Source organism: Mixophyes fleayi, chromosome 8, assembly GCF_038048845.1.
Source record: "Mixophyes fleayi isolate aMixFle1 chromosome 8, aMixFle1.hap1, whole genome shotgun sequence".
Taxonomy (NCBI): Eukaryota; Metazoa; Chordata; class Amphibia; order Anura; family Limnodynastidae; genus Mixophyes; species Mixophyes fleayi.
Genome location: NC_134409.1, coordinates 122,419,210 through 122,444,740, shown reverse-complemented (window position 1 = coordinate 122,444,740; position 25,531 = coordinate 122,419,210). Strand labels below are relative to the sequence as shown.

The 25,531-nt window shown below is 39.8% G+C and overlaps 2 protein-coding genes and 1 long non-coding RNA gene across 5 annotated transcripts in view; 2 read left to right on the top strand and 1 right to left on the bottom strand.

Moving 5' to 3' along the window:
• PRICKLE2 (prickle planar cell polarity protein 2) overlaps window positions 1–25,531 on the top strand; it is a 938,433-nt gene that overhangs the window by 445,314 nt on the left and 467,588 nt on the right. The gene's annotated exons all lie outside the window — the stretch shown is intronic.
• The window catches only part of LOC142099667 (uncharacterized), a 270,464-nt gene that overhangs the window by 208,351 nt on the left and 36,582 nt on the right, over window positions 1–25,531 (bottom strand). The window lies entirely within an intron of this gene.
• LOC142100182 (cadherin-related family member 3-like) overlaps window positions 327–25,531 on the top strand; it is a 44,234-nt gene continuing 19,029 nt past the window's right edge. Inside the window, exons 1-9 of one of the 3 annotated variants that reach the window (XM_075184127.1) lie at window positions 327–365; window positions 2,154–2,335; window positions 8,167–8,332; window positions 10,177–10,265; window positions 12,666–12,766; window positions 13,977–14,081; window positions 15,334–15,524; window positions 19,388–19,565; window positions 22,328–22,490. In XM_075184127.1, the coding sequence (XP_075040228.1) occupies window positions 347–365; window positions 2,154–2,335; window positions 8,167–8,332; window positions 10,177–10,265; window positions 12,666–12,766; window positions 13,977–14,081; window positions 15,334–15,524; window positions 19,388–19,565; window positions 22,328–22,490 (1,194 nt within the window). In that variant the 5' untranslated portion in view covers window positions 327–346. Of the gene's footprint in view, window positions 366–552; window positions 620–1,954; window positions 2,336–8,166; window positions 8,333–10,176; window positions 10,266–12,665; window positions 12,767–13,976; window positions 14,082–15,333; window positions 15,525–19,387; window positions 19,566–22,327; window positions 22,491–25,531 lie in introns of those variants that run through there. The other 2 variants (XM_075184126.1, XM_075184125.1) reach the window with 2 other exon arrangements.

The following is a 25,531-nucleotide window of genomic DNA, read 5'->3' as shown; positions in this document are numbered from 1 at the left end:
TGTTATCGTTGCCCTAGTTATAGTTTTGGTTCGAGGCTGTGTGCTTGGAGGTAGACAGGTTCTGGTATCTGGTACAGGGGTGCTGGTCTAGCCACGGAGGTAATGACGGGCCACATAGAACACAGGTATGTACAATATACAGACGAATGTGCAGGCATGAGATGAAGGGGGCAGAGCTAGAACAACCTCTAGGAAATCAGATCACTAGAATGTGCAGGACAACCATGTTGTTATAATGCACCCCAATATTGTACAAACAAACTTGTTTTGATTACCTGTGTTGTTGCAACTAGTTTATACAGACAGAAATGTTTTGTTTTAGGGATCAGCTAACCTGAATCCTGCTATGATCACGGAACGAATCGGTAAATAAACACATTTTGCAATATTTTCTCTGTGCTTTGTTGTCCATTGTTTGTGTCTGCATCCAAAACAAACCTTGTGGTATATAGTGTTTCACTGGAAGAGGAGTGCCTCACTTTATATATCAAACCATTTACTTAATTGCTGTGTATTGCTGAGAGTATCAGCATTGTATATTCCCGTCCCAAAGGTCGAATCTACATTATTATAAGGATGAAGCTGCTGCTGGTGACTTTCATTTTCAGCTTTTTTCAAGGTTAGTGTCTTTCATTTAATGGAAAAAGTTTTCTGACTTCTGACCCAGAGATTTTCGGCAATGCATTACACTAGGGGGTGAGCATGAGAGCAAAGAACGGCACCTAGTCGGGGACACAGATTATCATGACATATATTGAAAAATTCACTACTTGCCACCATAAATCTTATAAACATAATGGATGCTGTTAATTATATTGCTGTCAATCACTACCTCTGTTAGGCAAGTGCCCTGCCAAAATCTCTGCGGCAAAAGTTCCCACCCATACTTGCTTATTTCTGGATTGTAAGGTCATATGACCAGGGGAACTATACAGAATATATATATATATATATATATATATATATATTATATATATATATATATATATATATATATATATATCAGTATTTGAATGTGAGTCATGTATATTGCATCCCCCCACATTGTGGTACGATACACACGGGGGTCAGGGGCAGGCTGGGCTAGTGGGCAAGGGGGCATCCCATAGTGGGCTATCTTGGGCTGGGTCACTGGCCCACCTGTTTTTTTTCCTTTAAAATGTTCCTGATAGGCTGCTGAGTCCAGTCTTGCCCTCCGGGCTAAAACTTACCAGCCCTCCCCTGACGGGGTATTATTGGGTATAGCCTACACTGGGGTAGAATGGGATACATTTTTACACTAAAAGGTTTTGGGTTATTTCCCTAATAATTAGCTGTTAATCCTCTCTCTTGTGCCACATACCTCACACTGAGCAGAGTTACTGTGCACTATTTCCTGCCATCTGCCTTGTCGTGAGGAAGTTGGGCTTTAATATATATTTTGGTTCTGATGCTGAGTTGGGAGCATGTTGGGTGTAATGTACACCATAAAAAAAACCTCGTAAAACAGCAGATTTGCGCACATATGCTAAGGCATCACAAGATGCGCCCAGCTCTGCACCATGCAGTATATACGCCAGGTTCATGTTAGGTATTGATACACCCACATACACACAGCCATAAGCACAAAGAAAGTTAGTGCTGATGGCTGTCATCATCAGTGCGTAACTCTGCAATGCATATCTCCGTGCGAAGAGCTGTCGGAACATGGTAAGCAGACGGACACTGTCCTTACCAGGGCGCCCTGCCAACCCGTCCATGCCACTTGGTTTTTTTTTCCGGCATGGGCGACTTCTCCCTTAACCCCCGAATCACTGCTCTGAATAGAGCAGGAATCATAATGGATGTAATGTTGGGGGGGGGGGGGGGAGCAACGCATGCGCAGTGTAGTAAATGTCCATAACCGCCAGCCCCGTGCGTGCGCTCTCTTTTTGCCATTACACATTGTAAATTTTCAGAATTTACACTCCACAAACCTCAGTGTGTCCAACTCATCAGGCCTCTTATGCGCATATTTTAGATCCACTAAAATACGACATATCAAAAATAGCCAATGATTCCCTCATCCATTATGCAGGAGACTTGGTTATTTTTCCAGGAATTTATTACTGAAATTATTTTTCTATGTGATACTGTTCCTGCCTCTCTAATTTGTTTATTTTTCTGCTCACTAGCGCTCTCTGCTGCACCACAACTGAATCTACCCAGCAACGTGACTCTCCCTGAAAATGCCCCTCAAAGCACATTGGTCGCCCGGATGTCTGCCAATTCCATAGTCGGAGCACCTTTTATAGTGAATTCAAACCCAGTGGTACACCCATTCATCATTATTCCAAAAGCTCAGCCAAATTGGGAGGTATGGAGAACATAAGAATACAAACTATTATTATAATGTAATTAACCAAATAAATCAACATTGTACACAATAGGACACTGCCACAAACCTCCCAACAGTCTTGATTTTGACCCAAATTTAGGCAGGACAGTCTCTATTCTAAGGTACTCTCCCTCCTTCCTTACAGTCAGGACTGGATGTTGTTAGGGGAGAGGACGGGGGTTTGAGGTGGCTTAGCATATCAGTACCTCTCATCATGACCATGTCATCGTTGTGACCAGACCATAGTCCCCAATGTACCAGGACCAAGCTCAGGGGTTGGCTGGGCTGGGGGGTAGGGGGGCACCTTGGATTGGGTCACTGGGCCACTTGCATCTGATTCCTATATTTGAAATGTTGTGAGACATGCTTTCCTATTTTAACTCTAGAACCGTATTTCTGATTTGGGTTGATACTTTTGAAAATAATGCCAGGATATATACCTACAGTACATACAATATATACAAATCCCTTTATTTCAACTATATTCATGCGTACCTTGCAATATACAGTTATTGACTCACAACCAATAATTGAGAAAAAGTCGCTATAAAACTGTGACCATCCCTCTTTGTGTTATATATGCCTTAAGCATGATTAGAATGTTTTTTTTTTTAATGCTGGTGTGCAAAGAAGTTCCTGTGACACTAGTCTCATGTGATCATTTATAGCCAATGTGCTGAAAGCTGGCAGTCTGATGATGTCACAGGATGTTCTTAGAATCTTAGGGAACATGCTCCTGCCAGTCCATGGACTCTATACACTCTCGTAAATACTAATTAAAATGGCATTATGGGTGACAGATATCCCAGCACTAGCCAACTGGGACTGATTATTAACTCAACAGGGAAAACACGATCCTCCGGTCTTCCATCATTGTAAATACCAACTCACAGGCTAGTCAGTGCAGGGCTGATGTTTTTATTATATTGGAAGGGGGGGGCAGAAAGGGTGTCCCCCAGAGGCTACCAACCCTTGTCATTTCTGGGTTCCAAGGACCCTTAACCATTATTGATAGCAAAGCTGCGCCTTTATTTTGATTAAGACGCTGTGTGATTTAAGAGGTACCATGTCCTCGCTGCACGGAGGGCACAAGGGTGTTTCCACAAGTACTTTAAGCTTTATGTTCTCTTAGTGACCCCATGTGCAATGAGACGTGGGTGCTGCTCACTTTTACTAGAGGTTAAGCTCTTGTCGGTAAATGTGGAAATGATCTCCCAGATGTCTATATATCATTTTAATGCTTTCTTGTTACAATGTTCCAGAAAAGCTGCTGTTGTTTATTGCAGTGTTAGTTATGATGTGATGTATATGTCCCGATCTGTTGTATTTGTGATTCCCCAATGTATAGGTGTTTAGTATACTTTTTTTGACCCTGTTTGTAGGTTTGAGGATTAGAAATCACTCTATGTGTTAAACTGGGGATTGACAGGATATTGTCTCCTTTGTGTACCCCCCATTATCCTGGACTGCTGCTGTCAGACCCCCAGGATGCCCCCTTGCCCCCCCAGCCTAGCCAGCTCCTGAAGGGAAGCCTGGGAGATTCCCAGCTTTTATCATTTAGCGCCAGTTGGAGTTTGTGTATTGTCCCATTGGACTTTGTTGGAAGAAAACAGAAGAGTGAGGATGAGAGCATTGAGAATACAAAACTTGTGCCAGGACTACTTTGGATGAAAAAGGGTTTTACCCAATACCCAGGTAGGTTAGGAAGAGTTTTTGGACCTGTAACCTATAGGAGGAGGGGAGTTACACTTTATCTGTTAGTAGCGGCACCAGCCCTGCCCTGACCTGACTGCAACATGATAACCACTACGATAGGACCTCTTGCCTACAGTCCACCTGTTTCCGGGAGAATCGACTCCGGCTGGCCTGGCTACAGAAACTGCAGAGGGCACCACGCTGCCTGTTTTACTGAAACATTTTTTATTCAATAAACCCATATCCAACAGTTCACATCCAGAAACATTTTAGTGTACAGTATGATATCGGTACAATAACCAATTACAGACATCAGACCGCATTAGTCACCAATGATGAATAGCCCAGGAAAACATGGTCCATTGATCAGGAGACATAAGATACATGGAGACAATGGTCTGCGTGACTCAGTCACTCACCATAGCACATTAGTCACTACATAGCTCGCTAGCACATAGAGTTACCAGCATGACTCCCATCCCATGCCAGGACTATAGATCTCATAGCAGTAATGTTACCGCTGTTATACTTCACCCTCCATCCACCTCCTCAATATATTAAAGAATTTCAGTGAACATTTTAACTGTTCAAATACTATTTCCCATTTACATGGCCTGCTTTTTGGCTGGGCAGGGGGTCCTACTTAGACTATCTTGAGATACATTTTAAAAATCATAATTAATGCTCTTCAGAGTCTAATACAGATTGTCCTAACCTCTAGGACCTGATTCATTAAGGATCTTAACTTGAGAAACTTCTTATTTCAGTCTCCTGGACAAAACCATGTTACAATGCAAGGGGTGCAAATGAGTTTTCTGTTTTGCACATAAGTTAAATACTGACTGTTTTTTCATGTAGCACACAAATATCAACTTTAAATTTCAAACAGACAGTATTTAACTTATGTGCAAAACAGAATACTAATTTCCCCCCCTTGCATTGTAACATGGTTTTGTCCAGGAGACTGAAATAAGAAGTTTCTCAAGTTAAGATCCATAATGAATCAGGCCCCTAGTTCTAATATGATATAGTTCTCAATATTTCCTACTATACGTATGTGTGTAAATTTGTTGGGATAAAACTTACGAATATATATTTTGTATATTGAAAGACTAACATGAGACAAGTAATATATATATAATTTAGAAAGCAGCAACTTGTTCATCATATTTTAATTGCTAGCACAGCAAAATCGACATGGGAAATAAACTCAAAATTTAGTTGAAGCTGCCTAGACAAATAATATGATACTATAATGCAAACTTTGTGGTGATGAAAAAATAAATTGTAACTACATAAACTTTTTTTTTAAAGCAATTAACTTATTACTGGATTAATTATCTTGTTTAATATGCAATTTGAGAAAGCTTCGAAGGTCCACATACATTCCTCTCTGTAACAGATATTAGAGATCCTGGTTGTTAAAATCCAGATAAAAGTTTTGAAACAAAATTAATAACTATATTACGCTTCCTAAAACTTGATTTGATCATAGTTCACCTAAAATGAATTAGTTGTAAGAATAATTTGTAAGGTTTAATACGGAAAAAATCTCACAAACTCAATGAACTGTATTTTTATTTAGCATAAGCTGTCAATGTGATTTGCCTACTTAAAAATCTTGTTATTGTATATTTTGTAAATAATCCCTGGAGTTTATCGTGGCTTTTCATTCTCACTAATTTAAGGCATCAAATTACCCTGTTATACTTTGGTTATCTCAACCTACACTACATGGAAAAAATTATGTGGACACCCAAAGATCCCATCCATATGTTGTTGTTGAACCTCACAATCTAAATTGATGGACATTAATGTGCTGTTAGTGTCCCCTTTGCCGCTGTAACAGCCTCCACTCTTCTGGAAAGGCTTTATACTAGATTTCGGAACACGGCGGAGGGACCTGACATCCATTCAGCCACAAGAGCATTAGTGAGGTTGGGCACTGATGTTGGGTGATGGCTCGCAGTTGGTCTTCCAAGTCATCCCTAAGGCTGGGTACACACTACAGGTTTTTCACTTAATTATCCGGCAAATCACACGATAAACCACCGTTTGGCCTGATATCGCATTATTGTGTAGGCTCCAAAGATGAATGATTATTGTACCAAAGCACATCATATCGTTTCTTTTGATTTTTAAACCGGACTATAAATCTCGTTCAACGATGGAACGTTGTCGTTCCAATCCTGCAGTATGTACGCACTCACGACCGGCAGTGTCCATAAATCGCTATGGAGTGTACAGAGTCAGGGTCTTTTCAGCCGATGGTTATGACAGTTGAAGAGCATAGATCTGAAGGTAAATCGTGTAAGTGTGTACACATGAATCGGCAGTCGTTGGTAAAATCGTTAACTATATCACATCGGGAGAAATTTTCTGGAGTGTGTATCCAGCCTAAGGTGGTCGAGTGGGTTTAGGTCAGGACTCTGTGCAAGCCAGTAAAGTTATTCCAAACCAAACTCGGGAAAACATTTTTTTGATAGACTTTTACACCACTCCATTCGATATTTATCACTGTGGATGGCGATCTGAGGGTTGTGTGCGGCTACCCGACAAACAGTTCTCGTGCTGACTTTGCTTCCAGAGGCAGTTTGGAACACAGTAGAGAGTGTTGCAACCAAGGAAAGATGATTCCGCTCTACACACTTCAGCACTCGGCGGTCCCATTCTGTGAACTTGCGTAGTCTACCGATTTGTAGCTGAGATTTTGTTGCTCCTAGACGTTTCCACTTCACAATTATAGCTCATACACTGACTGGGACAGCTTTAGCAGGATGGAAATTTCATGATTTCAGTACGACCCATTCCACTTGTAGTGTGAAGATGGAGATTACATGGATTGTGCTTGATTTTATGCATCTGATAGCCTCTGGCAAGGCTGAAATGGCCAAACACATAAATCAATTAGAAAGGGTGACCATATACTTTTGGCCATGTACTGTATGTAGAAAGCACTAATGTACCTTTCACAATTATTCTCCACTACTTTTTTGTGGAGACACTGGCGAAATGCGTCTGCACACATCTAAGCTCCTATGATTTCCGATCTCTCTTACTAGTCACTAGTACTTTCCCCCCTCCCCGTAGTATATATATTTTAACCAGATGTTATCCAGTAGCTTCCATAGGGAAACTGCTAAGGGTTGGGGAAAGAGATGCAAATGAAGCCAACGGTGAAACTTACTCAGGGCCGGATTAAGGGAAGGGAGGCCCCCGGGCTAAGGATACTCTGAGGGCCCCCCATGAGGCCCCTGTGAACTTACCTCCTTCCGTTGTTTCACTCCCTGTAGCAATTAAGCGGTAAGTCCTACAGTGGCAGCAGGCAGTTAACAGCATAACATTTGCTGTTAGCTGCCTACCATTTTCCTTGAAGAAGTGACAGTCAGAGATCCGATAAATGTCGGCGGGCCCCCCAGCTGCCCGAGGCCCCTGGGCTGTAGCCCCTTTAGCCCTATTGTTAATCCGGCTCTGAACTTACTAAGTAATTGTACTGTGATAGAATGATATGGGACACAGGGTTAGTGATAGGTATTTGCTGGAGACAAGTGAACAAAATGTTTAATCTGAGAGTTGAATTCAAGGTGATAAGCCCACTTCACACTAGAATCTCTCTGGGCTTTTTATAGTTTGGTGACCACTTGAAAAGGATAGGTGAGTGTTGGACCTATCGATCACATTATACATTTGTATATGACCCAATTAGGACAAAACCTAATACTAAATTGTTATAAAGAGGCAGGTATTTTCCTGTATACATAGAAATGACCATAAATCCCATTGTTTAGCTACAGACACCACAGAACACCAAGCATTACTTTATGAATTAGCTCGGAAATTTGTATGGCCAATATAAGCTTATCTACCCTGGGATGTATTCCTGGTATAAATTCTAGAGCCAAACCAACATTCTTGTACTTCAATAGATCACAGCTATACAATAGAGGGGAAGATGTGTGGGAAAGGGTCATACGAGGGTTTTGGTAACACAGACAGACTGTCCTTCAAAGAGACGGACCCATAGGATGTATTCAGTTGCCTGAAGGAATTTTAGTATATTTATTAATCTGAATCACTTCAATTTTATTTACCTTTGATGCACTTCTTCTTTCTAGCTAATAACAACTAGCAAGCCCAAGCTGGACTTTGAAGCTGTCCCATTATACACTCTTCAAATCCTAGTGGAAGACAGCAAAGGAACGACGGCGACCGAGTCCATTGTTATCGAGATTACAAAAGTCAACAAAGCCCCAGTCTTCACTGGCACCCTGGCTAGACAAGGTACCACACGGTTTACCAGGTCAGGGCTGTTTTGCAGGCATACAATGCATTCTATCGTAAAAGGGAAAAACCGCTAAATAAGTGTTTTTTGGATATGTTGTTTGAAATAAATATTAATGAACTCTACAAATAGTTTCATAAGAAGAAAAATAGTTTGCATTTGTGATGTCTTGAGCTTTCAGCCATATGGGTCATATATCGGCAGGCCCTTAAAGTGCTGGGGTTTACAGAGAGGTGGGTGGTGCTTCATTGAAAAGTGGGCGTGGTTAGAGGGTTTAGGGACATGGAGGCGTGGCTTGCACTGATCGGAGGCAGGGAATATTATGTCCCAAATTTGACTGTTTAAATGTCAAAAGTAGTCACAACATTATTACTTTTTCGGTCTAGGGTGGGTTTTAACCCATTCTCCCTTATTAAGCATATACATAGTATTTATAGGTTTCCTTTTTCGGTACAACACTCGGCTCCTGGGCTGAGTATTAGAGGGAGTCTCCATAAATTCAGCACATTCCAGGCAACTTGGCGGCAACAATTACTATAAGAAACTGTGCAAAGTCTAGCTGATACAACTAATAGGTGACCAGGACATAGAGCTATTGTTATACAGCCAGTCCTGGCATCAAGTTGCTTGCAATCCCACACTCTACCCTTGGAATACAATTCTGGCTCAAAGTCAGACTGCGCTTGCACAGGGCCGTCTTAACAGAATTAAAGACCCCCGGACAATGCACTGTACTGGGACCCTACATAAAAGCGAAACAAAGCCACTGCCTTTAAGCTTTATTGCTCTCCGTTCCATTACTTTCATTACTTGCGTTTAGTAGGTAGCAGGGGGAGGCAACTCACATGGTTTGTTAAATACATTAGAGAAGAACTTTATTATAGCTTTATGGCTTCAAAAAAATTATGTGTGTTGATTTTGTCTTGCTTATGTACAATTAGTATGTGTACGTTGTTTTCATCAAGGTCAAGATATGTATTGGCAACAACAAGATGGCATGTACAGATAGCAGATGGTACTGAGGTGATTAGTCCACCTAAACGTTTTAATAAAGAGGGTTTGATGGTTCTAATTAAATTTCCCGGAATAATATACTGAAACGTTGACAAGCCTATGGGGCCCCCTATGCTTGCAGGGTCCCCGGGCAACTGCCCAGCGTGCCCATGAGCTAATATTGCGTGTTGAACCTCTTTAGTGCTGACGGGTGAGTGTTTAAAAAGAAGTGAATTTCATGACAAGATAAAAAGAGAAAACAAAAACATTGGTTAATGGTAAAAAAAAGTGAGTAAAAATAATGTATTTGCTCACTGAGGAAGACAGAGACATTGGCGAAATGCATCTGCAACATCTAATCATACGTGATTACTGATCCTTCTTATTACAGTCACTAGTATATTTCCACCCGTAATATATATATATATATATATATTTTAAATAGTGTTTATCTTTACTGTATGTTATTGTTTTCAATGTGCAGCAGGGATCACTAAATAGGATCACCATACACGATTAAGGCCAAAATCAGTAGCACATTCTAAAACAATGACTTGCTTCAGATACATGAATATCTGGTCTAGCTATGAAAAATTTCAGTTGTGTTTTCACACATTGTGTATCATGAAAAAGCACTTTGTTGTTATTTACATATCTAATGTAGTTTTGGTTCATTAAACAGCGGATAAAATCAAAATAGTAAAATAGACTTTTTCGATCCTTCGTAAAAGCCTTATGTGCAATATTATTTGGTAGCTGCCATGCTGTTCTGGTATCGAGTCATGTCTGAAGTACATCGAACTCTGATGAAATCATTTCTATATCTACATTATTTTCTTTTCTTCCTCAGACGTGGAGGTTTATATTGCTGAAAACACTATAGTTTCCACGGTCATTTACAAAGTAGCAGCCAAGGATCCAGATAATGATGTGTTGAAGGTAATTGTCACACAAGTTATAAAGCATTTTGTGATGGCTGAACGATGACACCATTCCAGTAGAGTTATGGGGAATAATTTTCCAGTAATTGGGATAAACCTTTAATATTGTGTCATTTGTTACATTAATTACTTAAATCATCTTATATAATGTTCTACTTGCTCCATGCATTATAAAAGTTTTAGTCATTTACGACAGGTTTATCAATTGCGGAGTAGTATTTTAGTTTGAGAACAACAGTTATGGAAATATGTGATTGTTCAAACCAAAAGCGGAACTAGCAAACTGTGGGCCCCGGTGCAGGGAGGCAGGGAGGAGGGAACCGGGGCCCCGAACCCTCTGCATCTGCCATACAGCGGGCACCATTATCTCCATGGGCCCCGGTGCAGGCACCTGTAGCACCAATGGTAGTTCCACCAATAGTTCAAACATTGTGACCTTATTTTAAAGTTATAATATTATATATTTTAAAGTTATATTGGTTTTCCTTATTTGGAAAACACCCCCGTCAATATGGCCTGATCCTCCAGCCATGTAGCAAATTGGGGCGGAGTCCTCTGCGGGATTATTGCCTCCTAATGCGGATCATGGAGGAAAAAACATTGTGCACCCTTGGGGCAGAACTAGATTTATAACTGGTCCTAATACTGTTAGGTTAGTGTTGTGGTTGTTATGTCTTGTATAGTCTGAGATATAAGCTCTTTTAGGGCCTTTAAGTCTAATGGTGCCCCCCTCCCCATGTCTATCCTGGTGGACCCATCGTATTTGCCCCTTTAATAAAATGGCCCTGCCTCATGTGATTCTACAGGAAATTAATCTGCAATTATCGTAAAAAGCTTTTTATTCCTTTGGGCAATTACATAATCACAGTTCAGGATTACAGCTGGGATAATCTTACATCAACCTTTTAAATGACTTTCCAGGTCATTTCACCTTATTTATCCTGCGGAGATCTCAATGCAGTGCTTACAGCGTGTGTTAGTAAGTTACTAAGAGACTGCATTTTTACTTACAACTTCCCAGCCCTGTAAACACTTAAATCAACAAATGGCCTTTGTGTCGTTTGTTAATTTGTTTTTTTGTCATTGCAAAGCCGCTATAAATATACTTCCCTATTGTGTATGGTCTGTTTCTCATAATTGTAAGATCAAAACATTAATTATTCGTATCAAAGTGACCATATAATAAAGGCATTTTAGAAGAAGTACAATTTACTCTAAGCAGGAATGTATTTTCTGTAGAACAAAATTTTTATAGAAAGAGAAATATTAAAAAAAGTGAATCTAAATTACCAGATATTACAGAATGTGTTACCCCAAAACCGGTGTGATGCCAATAGCAATCTAATCCCCCCTCGCTAATAGGCCCCCATGTGGTCAAAAAGTGATCTGGCTGCTTAGGTTCAATTGCAAATTGCATTGAAGTGGTCCAGCCACCTCCATGGTCATAATTTGTAAGTGATACTTTTGATCTCAAGTTAAGCAACAAGATCAGTGTGAGTAGGCAGCTTTAGATGCACATTAAAAACGGTTTCAGAGGCTACTGCTTGCTCTTAAGAGATGCTCTGAAAAATGTATCACTAAGGTCATATTTATGAAAGTGCAAAGGAGCAAATATGCACCTTGGCAAAACCAAGCTGCACTGTGGAGGGATCGGGGGGGGGGGGTGGGAGTTGGACTTAAAATGTGCTGAGAGATTTAGATTTGGGAAGGGCATGTCCTAGCTCAAGTATAAATTCCAGTGCAAATATGAAGCTGTCCAGTATTTGTGTGTAACGTTCAAAAACACCCAGTATTCCCCTGCAAAAATAAATAAATAAATGCATTTGCACCCTTGCATTGTAATATGGTTTGTCCAGGAGCAAATCTGCCCTTTTTTAGGTGCTTTGTACCTAACGCTAACGTTTTAGGGAGCCAATTCAGGTCTCAGTGTGCTAGCAAGAGCTGACAAGCATGCGCATGCGTAGATTGACTGCAGACCGGCCTGGCGAGCGATAAGGTTCCTTATGGGGGCCTGTATCGAAGGTGAGCTCAGCATCGCTCACCTGCCCCAGTGACATTTTCATGTTAAATTGGGTGGAGGAAGATTATCTATTGCTGCGATAAGTAATGATAGAAAATCTTCCATACCACCTAATTTTGATAAACCACAATATAACGGTGTGAAAATCCTAACTAAAATGTTTTCAAAGTTAATTGATAGTTTGTCTGGCTTCTGCTTTACACCAAGGGATTTTTTTCAAAAGTATATGCTTTATTTCCACCATAAGGCTATAGAAAAATCAGTAACAATGATTTGCAAATCCTCTCATTGTTAATGTGTGATATTAATAAAAAAAAGTGTGGATTTCCCTTTTACAATTACATTTAAATTTAATACTAACCTTTTGATTTATCACAGTACTCTGTCAGAATTACTCCGGGAAGCTCAGCTTTTCAAATCGACAACACAGGAGCAATCACAACTACTCAGACATTTGATTATGAAAGCAATATCACAAGGTAACTGTGCAACTTTCCCGGCACTGGCACAGGGTACATACTTATAGACAGTAATAGAGCTGCCTCTTTAGCGAATGCAGCATCATCAGACTTCAAAATAGGGAATGGACTGAGATCTAAAGGGTATACTGGCCACCAGGGACTATGATCTATAGGGTACATGGGCAAAAGGCACTGGGATCTGTATTGTACACTGGCCACCAGGGACTGCGATCTGTAGGGTACACTGGCCACAAAGGACTGGGATCTGTAGGGTACACTGGCCTTCAGGGACTGCAATCTGTAAGGTACACTGGCCACCAGGGACTGCGATCTGTAAGGTACATTGGTCACCAGGGACTGAGATCTGTAGAGTACACTGCCCACCAGGGACTGGGATCAGTAAGGTACACTGGCCTTCAGGGACTGGACAATGTATTGTACACTGGCCACAAGGGACTGGGATCTGTAGGGTACACTTTTCACCAGGTAATGAGCTCTGCATTATACAATGATTACCTGGGAATGGGCTTTGTTTTGTACACTAGCCACACTGCCTCTATATAAGTCGCATACACACCAAATCAGTCATGCACATTTTTGCCTTCAGCCACTTAGAACTGTCTCTGTCACGAGCATTTTAGAATATTACCATGTCTGCTGTTAAGCTGCTAACTTCAAACACAATAGTCTGGATGCTGCTTGACACATTTTTGGGCTATATGAAGTTTAAAGTCTGTATCAAATTTATTGACAGTGTAGTCCTCATAATAATCCATAGCACTCACAATGACAAAATTAAAAGACCAATGCCAGGATTGCTCTTTAAATATTGGTATTGTCATTGGCGACATTGTGCATGTCACCAAACTCACTGTAGACATTGTCAGTCTGTTAGCATAATAGAAGTGTCGGCATCTAGTTGCCGAGTTAAGTGCAGACATTTCCTCTGTCGCAATTAGGTACCTTACCCATAACTAATTATAATTAGTAATAATATGAAGGCTATCTTGAAGCCTGCATCTATATAGCCGAAGAATGTCTTAACAAAATCTTATTATCTTAAAACTGACAGTAATGATATATATTACCTTATATATAATACAATGATAATTATACTCTGATTATTTCCTTGTAGTAGCTATTTACATGCACAGGTTGTTACTGTGCGATCTCAATGCTTAGTGTTGATGACTTATCTCATTTTTATTATTTTTCTATTTACATTCAGCTTTACTATTACTGTAACTATAAGTGATGGTGCTCTATCGAACTCTGCAAATATAAAGGTATACATCACAAATGTGAATGACAACACCCCGTCACTAACTTGTATGTAAGTATATTTCCTAGTGAACAGTAAAGTTATGATAGGTCTCTAAAGACTTCCATAGAGTTCATCAAGTTCCGTTATTATAGGTTTCTGGTGATGTGCGTTGTGTATACCAAGTAAAGGTTTAACAGGTTTCTCATGATGTCCAGAAATTCTACCAATTTAAACTTATTAAAGGTTTTTACTGCCTTCTATAGAGTCTGGCATTTAAAGTAATTTGAGGTTTCTTATGAACTCCATAGTGTGTACCAGGCAAAGTTATTATAGGTTTCAAATTACATCCATTGAACATACCAAGAAAAGTTATTATAGGTTTCAAATTACATCCATAGAACGTGCCAAGAAAAGTTATTATAGGTTTCAGATGACATCCATAGTACGTACCAAGAAAAGTTATTAGAGGTTTCAGATGATGCCCATAGAGCCTATGTAACAACTAAAAACTTATTACAGGTGTTTGATGACTTCCAAGGAGTCTACCAAGTAAAGTTATTTTAAGTTTCTGATGAAGGTTGTGGTTAATTCAATTCCCAGATTTTGCTTGTAAAAATGCCATACATTCTAACTTAACGTTATTTTTCACCTTCTGGCATAAAATAATTTTGTGCTACAGTATATTCAATATTTTCCCTGCATGCAAAAAAAAAATACATTTGCCCCCCTTGCATCGCAACACGGTTTGCTAGGAGCAAATTTGCTACTTTTTGTGTTTTACTCATTATTCTGCATCAGGCCCTTTACGGGGCTCATTAAATTACCCGTTTTGGCATATATAATAATGCTATACGACATTCTATTCTCCTATTCAATTCTTTTCATGCAGTATGCTTGATAGTGTGATATGTTTCAGGGATAGTTAACACATGTGGTTAAATCTCAATGTAAACGTAAATAATGTATATCTTATTTTAAAAAAAATCATGCAAATGCATTTAATTATTAATAAGAACCTTAATAGTCGCTGCAGTTGGCTGCTATGAGCCCCCACTGATGTTATTGCCGTTGAGGTTAAGTACGGCTGGTGATACATATTCTGTTAATGACATTAAATGCAGCTTTGCGATGTAGTTGACATGTGGTATAAATGCACCTCTGATAAATGAACTTGGAAAGTCCAACTGAACCACATTGAGGAATACGAGATGTTGGGAATATTGTGTTTTTTTAAAACCATCAATACATCATTACGCACCTATAGACCAATGGAATAAAATGGTAAAAGTACCTGGATATGAACGTTGTTCCCTTAAAATAGCTGTTCCAGTATCGTGAAAAGTGGGATTACCACAAAGACAGTGACGTCCGGGAACACAGTGAGGATAGAACTGAATGAGGAGCTTCCAGTAGGGACAACGGTCACCACCTGCACAGGATTTGATGCCGACCAGATGAACGATCTTACATTTCTATTGGATCCTGGAAATACCTACGTTACCATTCACAAAGGTGATATCTGCTTGTTATAAACTACAAATTACTGAATTTATGAATCGTATTCAATATGTAGTACAAAATATCCTGTCCTGTACACATCAAGATGCATGCCTACCTGATGGACATGTGTCTAACGAGAGCAGAGAGTAGGTGCACTGAGGGGCATTTTAGGAAGTGGGCTTGTGTGCAAGAGTAGTGCTTGCCCCCCAATGTGACAAGGGGAGAATTGTGGGGGAACATATGTGACCAGCGATGAGTGGGGAAGGAATATGGGGCACTCCTCTGTAAAATATTCTCCTATATCATTCTACCCATGTCACCTGTGCCCCACATGTGCCCAAAGCCCGACCCCTGGCCATGTTTCTACTTGCTGCAGTGTCTAGCTTCCACCCTATTTCAAAACCAAGTTTGCATTGAACAAGAACAACAGATGAATAATTATCGGCCTAGTTGCTTGCCTCTTGTTTAAGAGGAATAGCCAGCCAGGTCATTGGGGAGGAGGATCATTCCCCTGCCCTGACTGGCTGTATATCTTCTCTGCCAGCCTAGGCATCCTACATTAGGCAGACAGAGATCTGAGCCAGTAGCATGAAATAGCAAACTAGAGTTAATTTACTAATTTAGGGGCAAATTATGCACTAAAACATACCAACTCATTAGGCGTTTGCTTTCATTGTCTGCTTTGCACTATGCAGATGATTATCTCCTACCATTATAACCACTCTTTCTCTGTTTCTTTCTCAGTCTCCTGCTCATCCTCTTCCCCACATCCCATAGGAGTCCCTCATGGCACCATCCTTGGCCCTCTGCTCTTTTCTTTGTACACCTCCTCCCTGGGTGAACTTATCAGGTCCTTTGGTCTCCAGTACCATCTGTATGCTGATGACATCCAAATCTAATACTCATCTGCTGACCACTCTCCGCACTTGGGTGTCCTAATGCCTCTTTGCCATCTCCTCCTGGATGTCCCAATGTTTGTTTAAACGTAACATGGCCTAATCTGAACTAATTGTCTTCCGTTTCTCAAGAGTCTCCTCCCCTCTTCTCTATCACTGTTAGCAATTCCAACATCCCCTCCCCCCATATGCAATACCTCACCCAATCCTGCCGCTACCATCTCCACAACATAGCTCAGACCCTTCATCTCCAATAATGCCACCAAAAAACTCATACATTATCTGATCATTTCCCACCTTGATTACTGCAACCTCCTCATTCAGGTGTCTCGCTCCTCTTCAGTCTATACTTAATGCTGAGGTGAGAATAATCTTTCTGTCTCGCCAGTCTACCTCTGCCTCCCCTCTCTGTCAAGCCTCACAGTGGCTCCCTTCTTGCCTACAGAATTCTCTTCAAACTCCTCACCCTCACCTAAAAAACTCTCTCTAACTCCACTGCTCCCTACATCTCCAACTTTATCTTCATTCATACTCCCTCTCGCCCTCTGCGGTCAGCCAACGACTGCCGCCACATCTCCCTTCTGGTAATAAGGTCTCATTACCACATTCAAGATTTCTTTTGTGCTCCCCCCTTTCTCTGGAATGATCTCCTCTTTTCTCTAAGGCTATCCCCTATCCAATAAAGCTTCAAATGATCCCTCAAAACCCACCTGTTCAGTAAAGCCGACCATTCCACTGTCTAACCTCTCTCCTGCCCTCCATATCCTGTCTCTTCATGTGCCTCCTGAAATATTCCTCACCCTCATTCTTCCTCCCCACCCAGTCTTGTTTATATCCCTCCTATAAGTTTTCTAGTTCCCTTACACCAACTCATCACTATGTGTCCTCCCCTTCCTTTAGATTGTAAGCTCTTGTGAGCAGGGCCCTCTTACCTTATGTCACCTCAGGGCTCCTGCCCTTGGTCTCCACATCTCTCTTGTCCGGGGACTCAGCAGCCTATTAGAAACATTTTAAAGGGAGAAAAATGCAGGTGGCCCAGTGACCCAGCCCAAGGTAGCCCACTACGGGACCGACCTGGGGGCAGATGCCCCCCTGCCCCCCAGCCCAGCCAGACCCTGTCACTTGCTTTCACACACTCCTGGGCACAGGTTCAGCATCCTCTGGTTCATTCCCTTACCTCTCCTCCTTCCATTTTTTAGTTCTCTAAGTGTTCTGGATTTCACTTATACCTTATTACCCTGTGTGTCTGTTCATAGCTGTGTTGAGATTTTAACTACAGTGGGCCTGATTCAATAATGAAAGTAATGGACAAAACCATGTGACAATGCAAGGGGTGCAAATTAGTTTATTATTTTGCACATAAGATAAATACTGGCTGTTGTTTCATGTAGCACACAAATACTTGATAGCTTTATTTTTACAGTGAACTTTAAACTTGATCTCGGACATGCCCTACTCCAACTATAAATCTGTCCCCACACTTTAAATTTACCTTCCCCTCCAATGCAACATGGTTTTGCCCAGGTGCAAAGTTAATATTTTTTTTGCTTTCCTTTCCTTAATGAATCAGGCCCAGTGTGCTTATTGTATTGTCTTGTAATGCTATGCTCTGTTTAGTTCTGTTTTGTTCAATGCTCTCTGTACGGTGCTGTGCACCCTTTGTGGCGTCCTATAAATAAATGACAATAATAAAAATAATAATGATCATTATTATTATTATTAATAATAATAATAATAATAATATTAATAATAATAATAATAATAATAATAATAATAATATAGTAGTATTCATCTGTAATTCTTGTTCAAAGCAAATTTTGTACTTAAATGCAATGTTAGCAAATGGGCCCTAATCTCCCTAATGATTTATTTAATGTCAATAAAATCAGATTATTTTATTTAGCCAAAAATGCAACATATTTCATATGGTAAAAGACATGGAACATGAGACTAAAGTTAAACTGCTAAGTTGGAGAAGCAGAAAACATGACACCATAAAGGTACAGAACTGAAACACTAATTCAAACTTGTCTGTAGATAGACATGTTGTGCCATGTGATGTTATAATGGAATTTGCTTACTAATGTTATTGATCTCCAGTGTGACTAGATTAAACGAATGTGACAGGTGACTTCAACTCTTTTCAAATTAGTTGGCTCTAGTCACAAAAAAACTTAATTTAAATGCAGCAAGTAAATCCATCCCACTTGTGAAGTAATCAAATTTCTCAAGGGAAGAGATAGAAGAAGAAGGTTGAGGTTCTCAGATATACAGGTTGTTGTTAGTATTAGGCAAAAGTACAAGATCATCATCATCATTTATTTATATAACGCCACTAATTCCGCAGCGCTGTACAGAGAATGCACTCACATAACTCCCTGCCCCAATAGAGCTTACAGTCTAAATTCCCTACACACACACATACAGACTAGGGTCAATTTAATAGCCAATTAACCTACCAGTATGTTTTTGGATTGTGGGAGGAAACCGGAGCACCCAGAGGAAACCCATGCAAACACAGGGAGAACATACAAACTCCTCACAGATAAGGCCATGGTCAGGAATCGAACTCATGACCGTGCTGTGAGGCAGAAGTGCTAACTACTGAGCCACTGTGCTGCCCATGATTTTGAAGGATTTTACTTATTTTTTCTACAAAATAAATGTAGCTATTACAGTATTATCTCCTGAATCTAATATATGTAATTACAGTTTTAATGCTGTTCTTTATGGTTATAATTCAGCATATCTATTTATACTGTAGTAGATTGTGCCAGCAATGGAAGATTCCACTTGTACTCATGGTCATCTGGGAAAAATTGGTGCATGCTGACTAAGTGTGGCTAGTAAGTTAACTCAGGGATCGAGCCCTAACAGTAGAGCTTGCATTGTCCTGGGGGGAGTGGTTGTTTCAGGCCATAACTGATTGTTGAATTATTGTTGGTGACAAGTAAAGGAAAATACATTTTTATCCCACAGAGACGGGAACAGTGATCATCATTTCCAGGATGGACAGCGAGGCTGTCGGATTTGTCAGTGTTCAGTCCTATACTGTGAAAGTATGTGACAGAGACGATAAATGTTCCTCGATCTTAGTGACAGCAAATATTATTCCAGTTAATGACAATCCGCCGTTCTGTGATCACTACTTGTACAGGTGAGTGTCATGGCCGATGTTGTAAAGTACAGCTGATATTCAGTTACAAATTAATATCTTTACAGTTTAGGGGCTAGATTTATTAAGCTGCGGGTTTGAGAAAGTGGAGATGTTGCCTATAGCAACCAATCAGATTCTAGCTGTCATTTTGTAGAAGGTACTAAATAAATGAAAGCTAGAATCTGATTGGTTGCTATGGGCAACATCCCCACTTTTTCAAACCCGCTGCTTAGTAAATCTAGCCCTAGGTGTGTTTAGTAAAGGCAATAAAGACATTTTTTATTTTCCTGACCATTTAAAACGCTGAATGTTGGAATGCATAGCAGTCAAAACTGACCATCGCCTAACCATATAATATGTGGATTTACAGACAATGAGCCTCATTCATCAAGGAATACATTGTACGTTTTTTTTAAAAATGCACTTATTCCGCCTGATTCATTAAGAAAAGTTAAGTAAAAAAAATGAGTAAGTAGTCTCCTGGACAAAACCATGTTACAATGCAAGGGGTGCAAATTAGTATTCTGTTTTGCACATAAGTTAAATACTGACTGTTTTTTCATGTAGCCCACAAATACTTGATAGCTTATTTGTACACTGAAATTTAAAGTTGATATTTGTGTGCTACATGAAAAAACAGTCAGTATATAACTTATGAGCAAAACAGAAAACTAATTTGCACCCCTTGCATTGTAGCATGGTTTTGTCCAGGAGACTACTTACTCAATTTTTTTACTTAACTTTCTTTAATGAATCAGGCCCATATTGCATACTTCCCAACTTTTCCTCGTTGGCTTCAGGGAGATGCCGGAGGAGGTGGGCATGCGGGGCGGGGCTTGATGAATTGCATCATTTTGCTACCGCCCCCTAAGCGATTGTCACAGTTTTGGCAAATTACAACAGGGGGCGGGGCTGAGATAAGTCTTTTGATGAACACTGGTTTAGGTGCGCTCTGCTCTAACAGACAATACACTGCAGGATACAGACCATACATATGTAGAATATAAAGTCACAAAAGAAGGCTCAGGAAAACAAAATATTCAATTAATGTCACATGTTAATAATATGGGGCCTGATTCATTAAGGAAGTTAAGCAAGAAATTGAGTAAGTTTTTTTACTTAAGTTTTCTGGACAAAACCATGTTGCAATGCAAGGGGTGCAAATGGGTTTTTTATTTTGCACATAAGTTAAATTCTGTCTGTTTTTTCGTGTAGCACACAAATACTTGATAGCTTATTTGTACACTGTAATTTAAAGTTGATCTAGGAAGAAAAAAAATAGCATTTTACTTATGTGCAAAATAAAAAACTAATTTGCACCTCTTGCATTGTAACATGGTTTTGTCCAGGAGAAAACTTAAGTAAAAAAATGAGTACTTTCCTTAATGAATCAGGCCCATAGTCATTAATGATCGAACATTTAAAAATAATTTATTCCTCATTTTTTCCACCCATAAAAGTACAATTATTGCAATGTTATGAATGTCTACTGTACATAAAATGCATTTTTACAGTTGCTCCTGATTGCCAACATCACTAGTAATCAGCACTTACACCATAGCTGTAGCTGGTGCATGTGATATGACAGAGAAGCATGTACGTTAGAGATGCACATAGCTTGAATCACAAGCTGCTGTGTACGCTCCAGTTTGACACGCCCTTACTATACATTGACTATTTGCATTCGTCCATTCCCCTCCCCTCTCCGCCCATGGAATCCTAGGCTGTAGTAGTATCCTTTGTGGTTGAAGATGAGTTGGACGTTGCTGCGTTCTCTGGCGTATGAATTGTCTCTGGTCATGCGCAGAGCGATTTTGCTCAAGTTGCGACACATATTAACATTTACGTTTGTTAATGAATCAGACCCAATGTCTCTTCACAGCTCTCCCTACCATCACTGTTTGAGTGCTGCCTTCATCTATTAAAACTGATACATTTTTCTCCTGCTCATTAAAGCATAACCTATGTCTTAAGTAAACATGACTATAGGGGGACATTGGGGCTGTCTTTATTTGTGTGGCACATTTATATTTTTTAATGTTCCATTGGTAGATTTGCGCCAATAAATGCGTTAATAAATCACCTATAATTTGGTCCTGGGTGGTATAAACAGGTGTCCCGTTAGAATGCAGGTCGACATTATTATTATTGTTATGTTATATTTATAAGGCGCCACAAAGGGTCCACTATCTGTAAGGGCTTAATGGGGTGTTGCCGCCTGTTATATCAGGAACACCCGCCTAAACCCAGTTCTCTATATATGAGGATACCAGTAATTGGACAGGAGCTTGAACAGCTTTTAGCTGCAAATTGCATCAGCAGTCCTATGGAATAAAGGGAATATTCTATATAACGTTAGGGGGACATGGATATTGGAAATGATGGGGTCTAGAACTGGAATTTTGATGTGCTAGTCCTGGGAGAGTAGTAGACCATGTATGCTCTGTCATCCAAATAACTGGAGAAGGAAACACAATTCTCTAAATGACTGTGATGGGCATTTAAAATGCTAGTGATTAGTGACTAACGGTTTTAAAGCTGAAACAAACATGTATTAATAAAATTATATAATTAAGTTGGAAAATGAAAGCTTGTGTCAGAAATAACGGAAGAGGGGAATATATTGAGAACATTCTATTAGAGGTAGCGCAATCACTATCACTGTGCTGAAACTATAACTCCTTAAACACAATGTTCAGAACATTCTATAACAAAAGACCAGTCATACATCACTAGGCTGCTGATACATTTTTGTCTTTCAGCTTTACAAGACCAGAGACCATTGCGCAAAACACAATTGTTGCGACCTTGAGCTGTCACGATCCCGACGTCCCACCGGATGCTCTAGAATATCTCCCACATGGCGGTCCACTTGGGGTAGGCGAGTTTTTCCAGCAGATGGTGGATAATCCACATATTATACAGGTGAGGAGACTGTGCTAGTACCAGTCATATATTCCTTCTCGCAGTCCATGAATTATCAGTCAAGCCCCACTCTGATTTGGGTTGAGTTTAAGTTGTTATTGCAGCAATACTATCTGTCACCTAATTGGTGGGCAATAAGATGTCACAGCTGACACAATGTACTGCAGGTCCCATACAGTTGGTTTTAGTGTTATTGGCAAAATAACCTGTTCCTTAACTACGTAAGATGGATTCTGGGAAGTTACTGCAAAGTGAAACCTCACTTTCCCAGCCCTGACTTAAGAAAAGTGGGTCTGATTCATTAAGGATCTTAACTTAAGAAACTTCTTATTTAAGTCTCCTGGACAAAACCATGTTACAATGCGAGGGGTGCAAATTAGTATTCTGTTTTGCACATAAGTTAAATACTGGCTGTTTTTTCATGTAGCACACAAATCCTTGATAGCTTATTTGTACACTGAAATTTAAAGTTTATATTTGTGTGCTACATGAAAAAACAGTCAGTATTTAACTTATGTGCAAAACAGAATACTAATTTGCACCCCTCGCATTGTAACATGGTTTTGTCCAGGAGACTTAAATAAGAAGTTTCTTAAGTTAAGATCCTTAATGAATCAGGCCCAGTGTTTTATGTGTCTACAATGCTTGTTGATATGTTAGCATTTTAAGCAAGGCACCATTTGGATTTTAATATAGAATTCTGTATATCTTTTTGCTGTTTTAATTATTGTTGGTTTTCAAATAAGAAAAATAAAGGTTGCTTTTTTTTTCTTTCTTCGTTATTATTTTTATTAAAGGTTTTATGGTAGGGGAAGGGATATAGCAAAAAGAAAAGGTGGAAAGGAAGGTGCATAGTAGGGAGCAGACAAAACAAAGCAAACCAGACGACATAGATTATTCATAGGCTGTGATAAGGGTCCTTTGCGCTCAAAGATGAATTGGATGTTCTCGGGTCCACTGGCGCATACTCTGGTTCTTGGCATTTTGCGCAAAATACAGCACGTATCAGCATTTAGGTTCCTTAATGAATCAGGCCCTTTGTCGCTTTGCTCTCCTTAATAACTCAGGCCCAAAGGAAAATTAGGAGCAATTGGCAATTATCTATTAAGTTTCTTTGCAAACCTTCTTAGTCCCATTGTTATTCATTTCCCGTTGTTGCTAAGATCAAAATCCACATTTTAATTTATTAGTTTCTCTGCAGAAATAAAGGTTAACAGTTTTGCAGAGTTCAGCAAAATTGTTTCCACAAAGTGCAGAAAGAAATACAACTAGCAATGGATATGATGGCTTGACAAGTTTTGAAGTGTCGACTGGGGAAGGGAGGGGGGTTTATATATTCGTACTCGATATTTGTCAGATGTCAGCTGAAATCTTCAGCACAACGATATAGGATATAAACTTTTATATATTAACTTCTGGTTTTTTCAACCACAAAGCATTATGGTTATTAATAATAATAATGTCCTATTTATATTCCTATCATTTGTGGACCATGAAATTAAAGGGGTTGTACACGTACCTGGCATTAAATGCTGACAGCTGGGTTTCCCAGCAATCAGCAAGGTAAGGGTAGGAGAGAGAGGAGTACACATTGCTGTGGGACTCGCGTATTGAGTTCTATTGTAAGACCTAGGACATTTTGCCTTGAATAAGCAACACAGCGAAACGCGCGTCGGCGTTACCGCTGGAGACACATAATCCTTTTATTTGAAGAAATTTAATCGTGCAATCTATACCCCATTATACCCAAAGATAGAGGGGATTAGGAGGCAGTTAGCAAGTCACACCCCATTATTTTTGCGCATTTAGGAGCGAGATTCGCCAAGAATATTTAGAATAGATCTACAAAACCCACTGACAGCTGGAGTGTGTGTGGATCATATTACTATTTATACTCATCGGAAGGGTGTATGTACTCTGACTAAATTAATATAAGATACCAGAAGAGATGGGTGGTTTAATACCATTTAATCTTTTGTAATCAGATATCCAGACTTGCTATCATACAGACTGGAGAATACTATATATAGATTCTATTATATATATATATATATATATATATATATGTATGCAAATAAATGAAGCAGTCTATTACATCTCTTGCAACTGTAGGTTATATATTTAATTGACCCCTCCATATAACTGCAGGTTAAACTAAACTATATCATTTATACCATATAATCCATGAATCAGGAGTATATAGGTACAGGATTATAGTGCATCCAGCTCATTTTATTAAGATCACTTTTTATGAGCACATTTTTATTCTATATTTCGCTTTTTTAAATAAATATCAAAAAAGGGTATATTTTAACAAAGGATGGTTCTAACACATGTTCAGTAAAATAACAAATCATAGAGGATTTTGTGCACCTAAATAAAGAAACTTCTGTTCTTCCTTCTTCCTACCTAAGACCTAGGACATTGTCAGTAGCTTTGCTCTTTCCCACATTGCGAGCTACAGTTCTCTGTTATCAGCCAATTCAATCAGGTTTCCTGCATACAGAGGGCTCATCCATACACATTTTCAGGAACTGATATGGTGCCATTGGCTATAGATCCATTATACATGCAGCAATGCAGCATGCAAGTGATCACAAGACAATGACCCGTATGTGGTTGCTGACAGTACGGCACTCTGGAATCTGTGGCACCTCATAAGTAAATGGCGATTTGGGCAGCGCGGTGGCTTAATGGTTAGCACTTCTGCCTTACAGCACTGGGGTCATGAGTTCGATTCCAGACCATGGCCTTATCTGTGTGGAGTTTGTATGTTCTCCCCGTGTTTGCGTGGGTTTCCTCCGGGTGCTCCGGTTTCCTCCCACACTCCAAAAACATACTGGTAGGTTAACTGGCTGCTATTAAATTGACCCTAGTCTGTGTGTATGTGTGTGCGTGTGTGTTTGTTAGGGAATTTAGACTGTAAGCTTCAATGGGGCATGGACTGATGTGAGTGAGATCTCTGTACAGCGCTGCGGAATTAGTGGCGCTATATAAATAAATGATGATTGCTCTCTGTGTAGACTACAAGGAAACGGTGG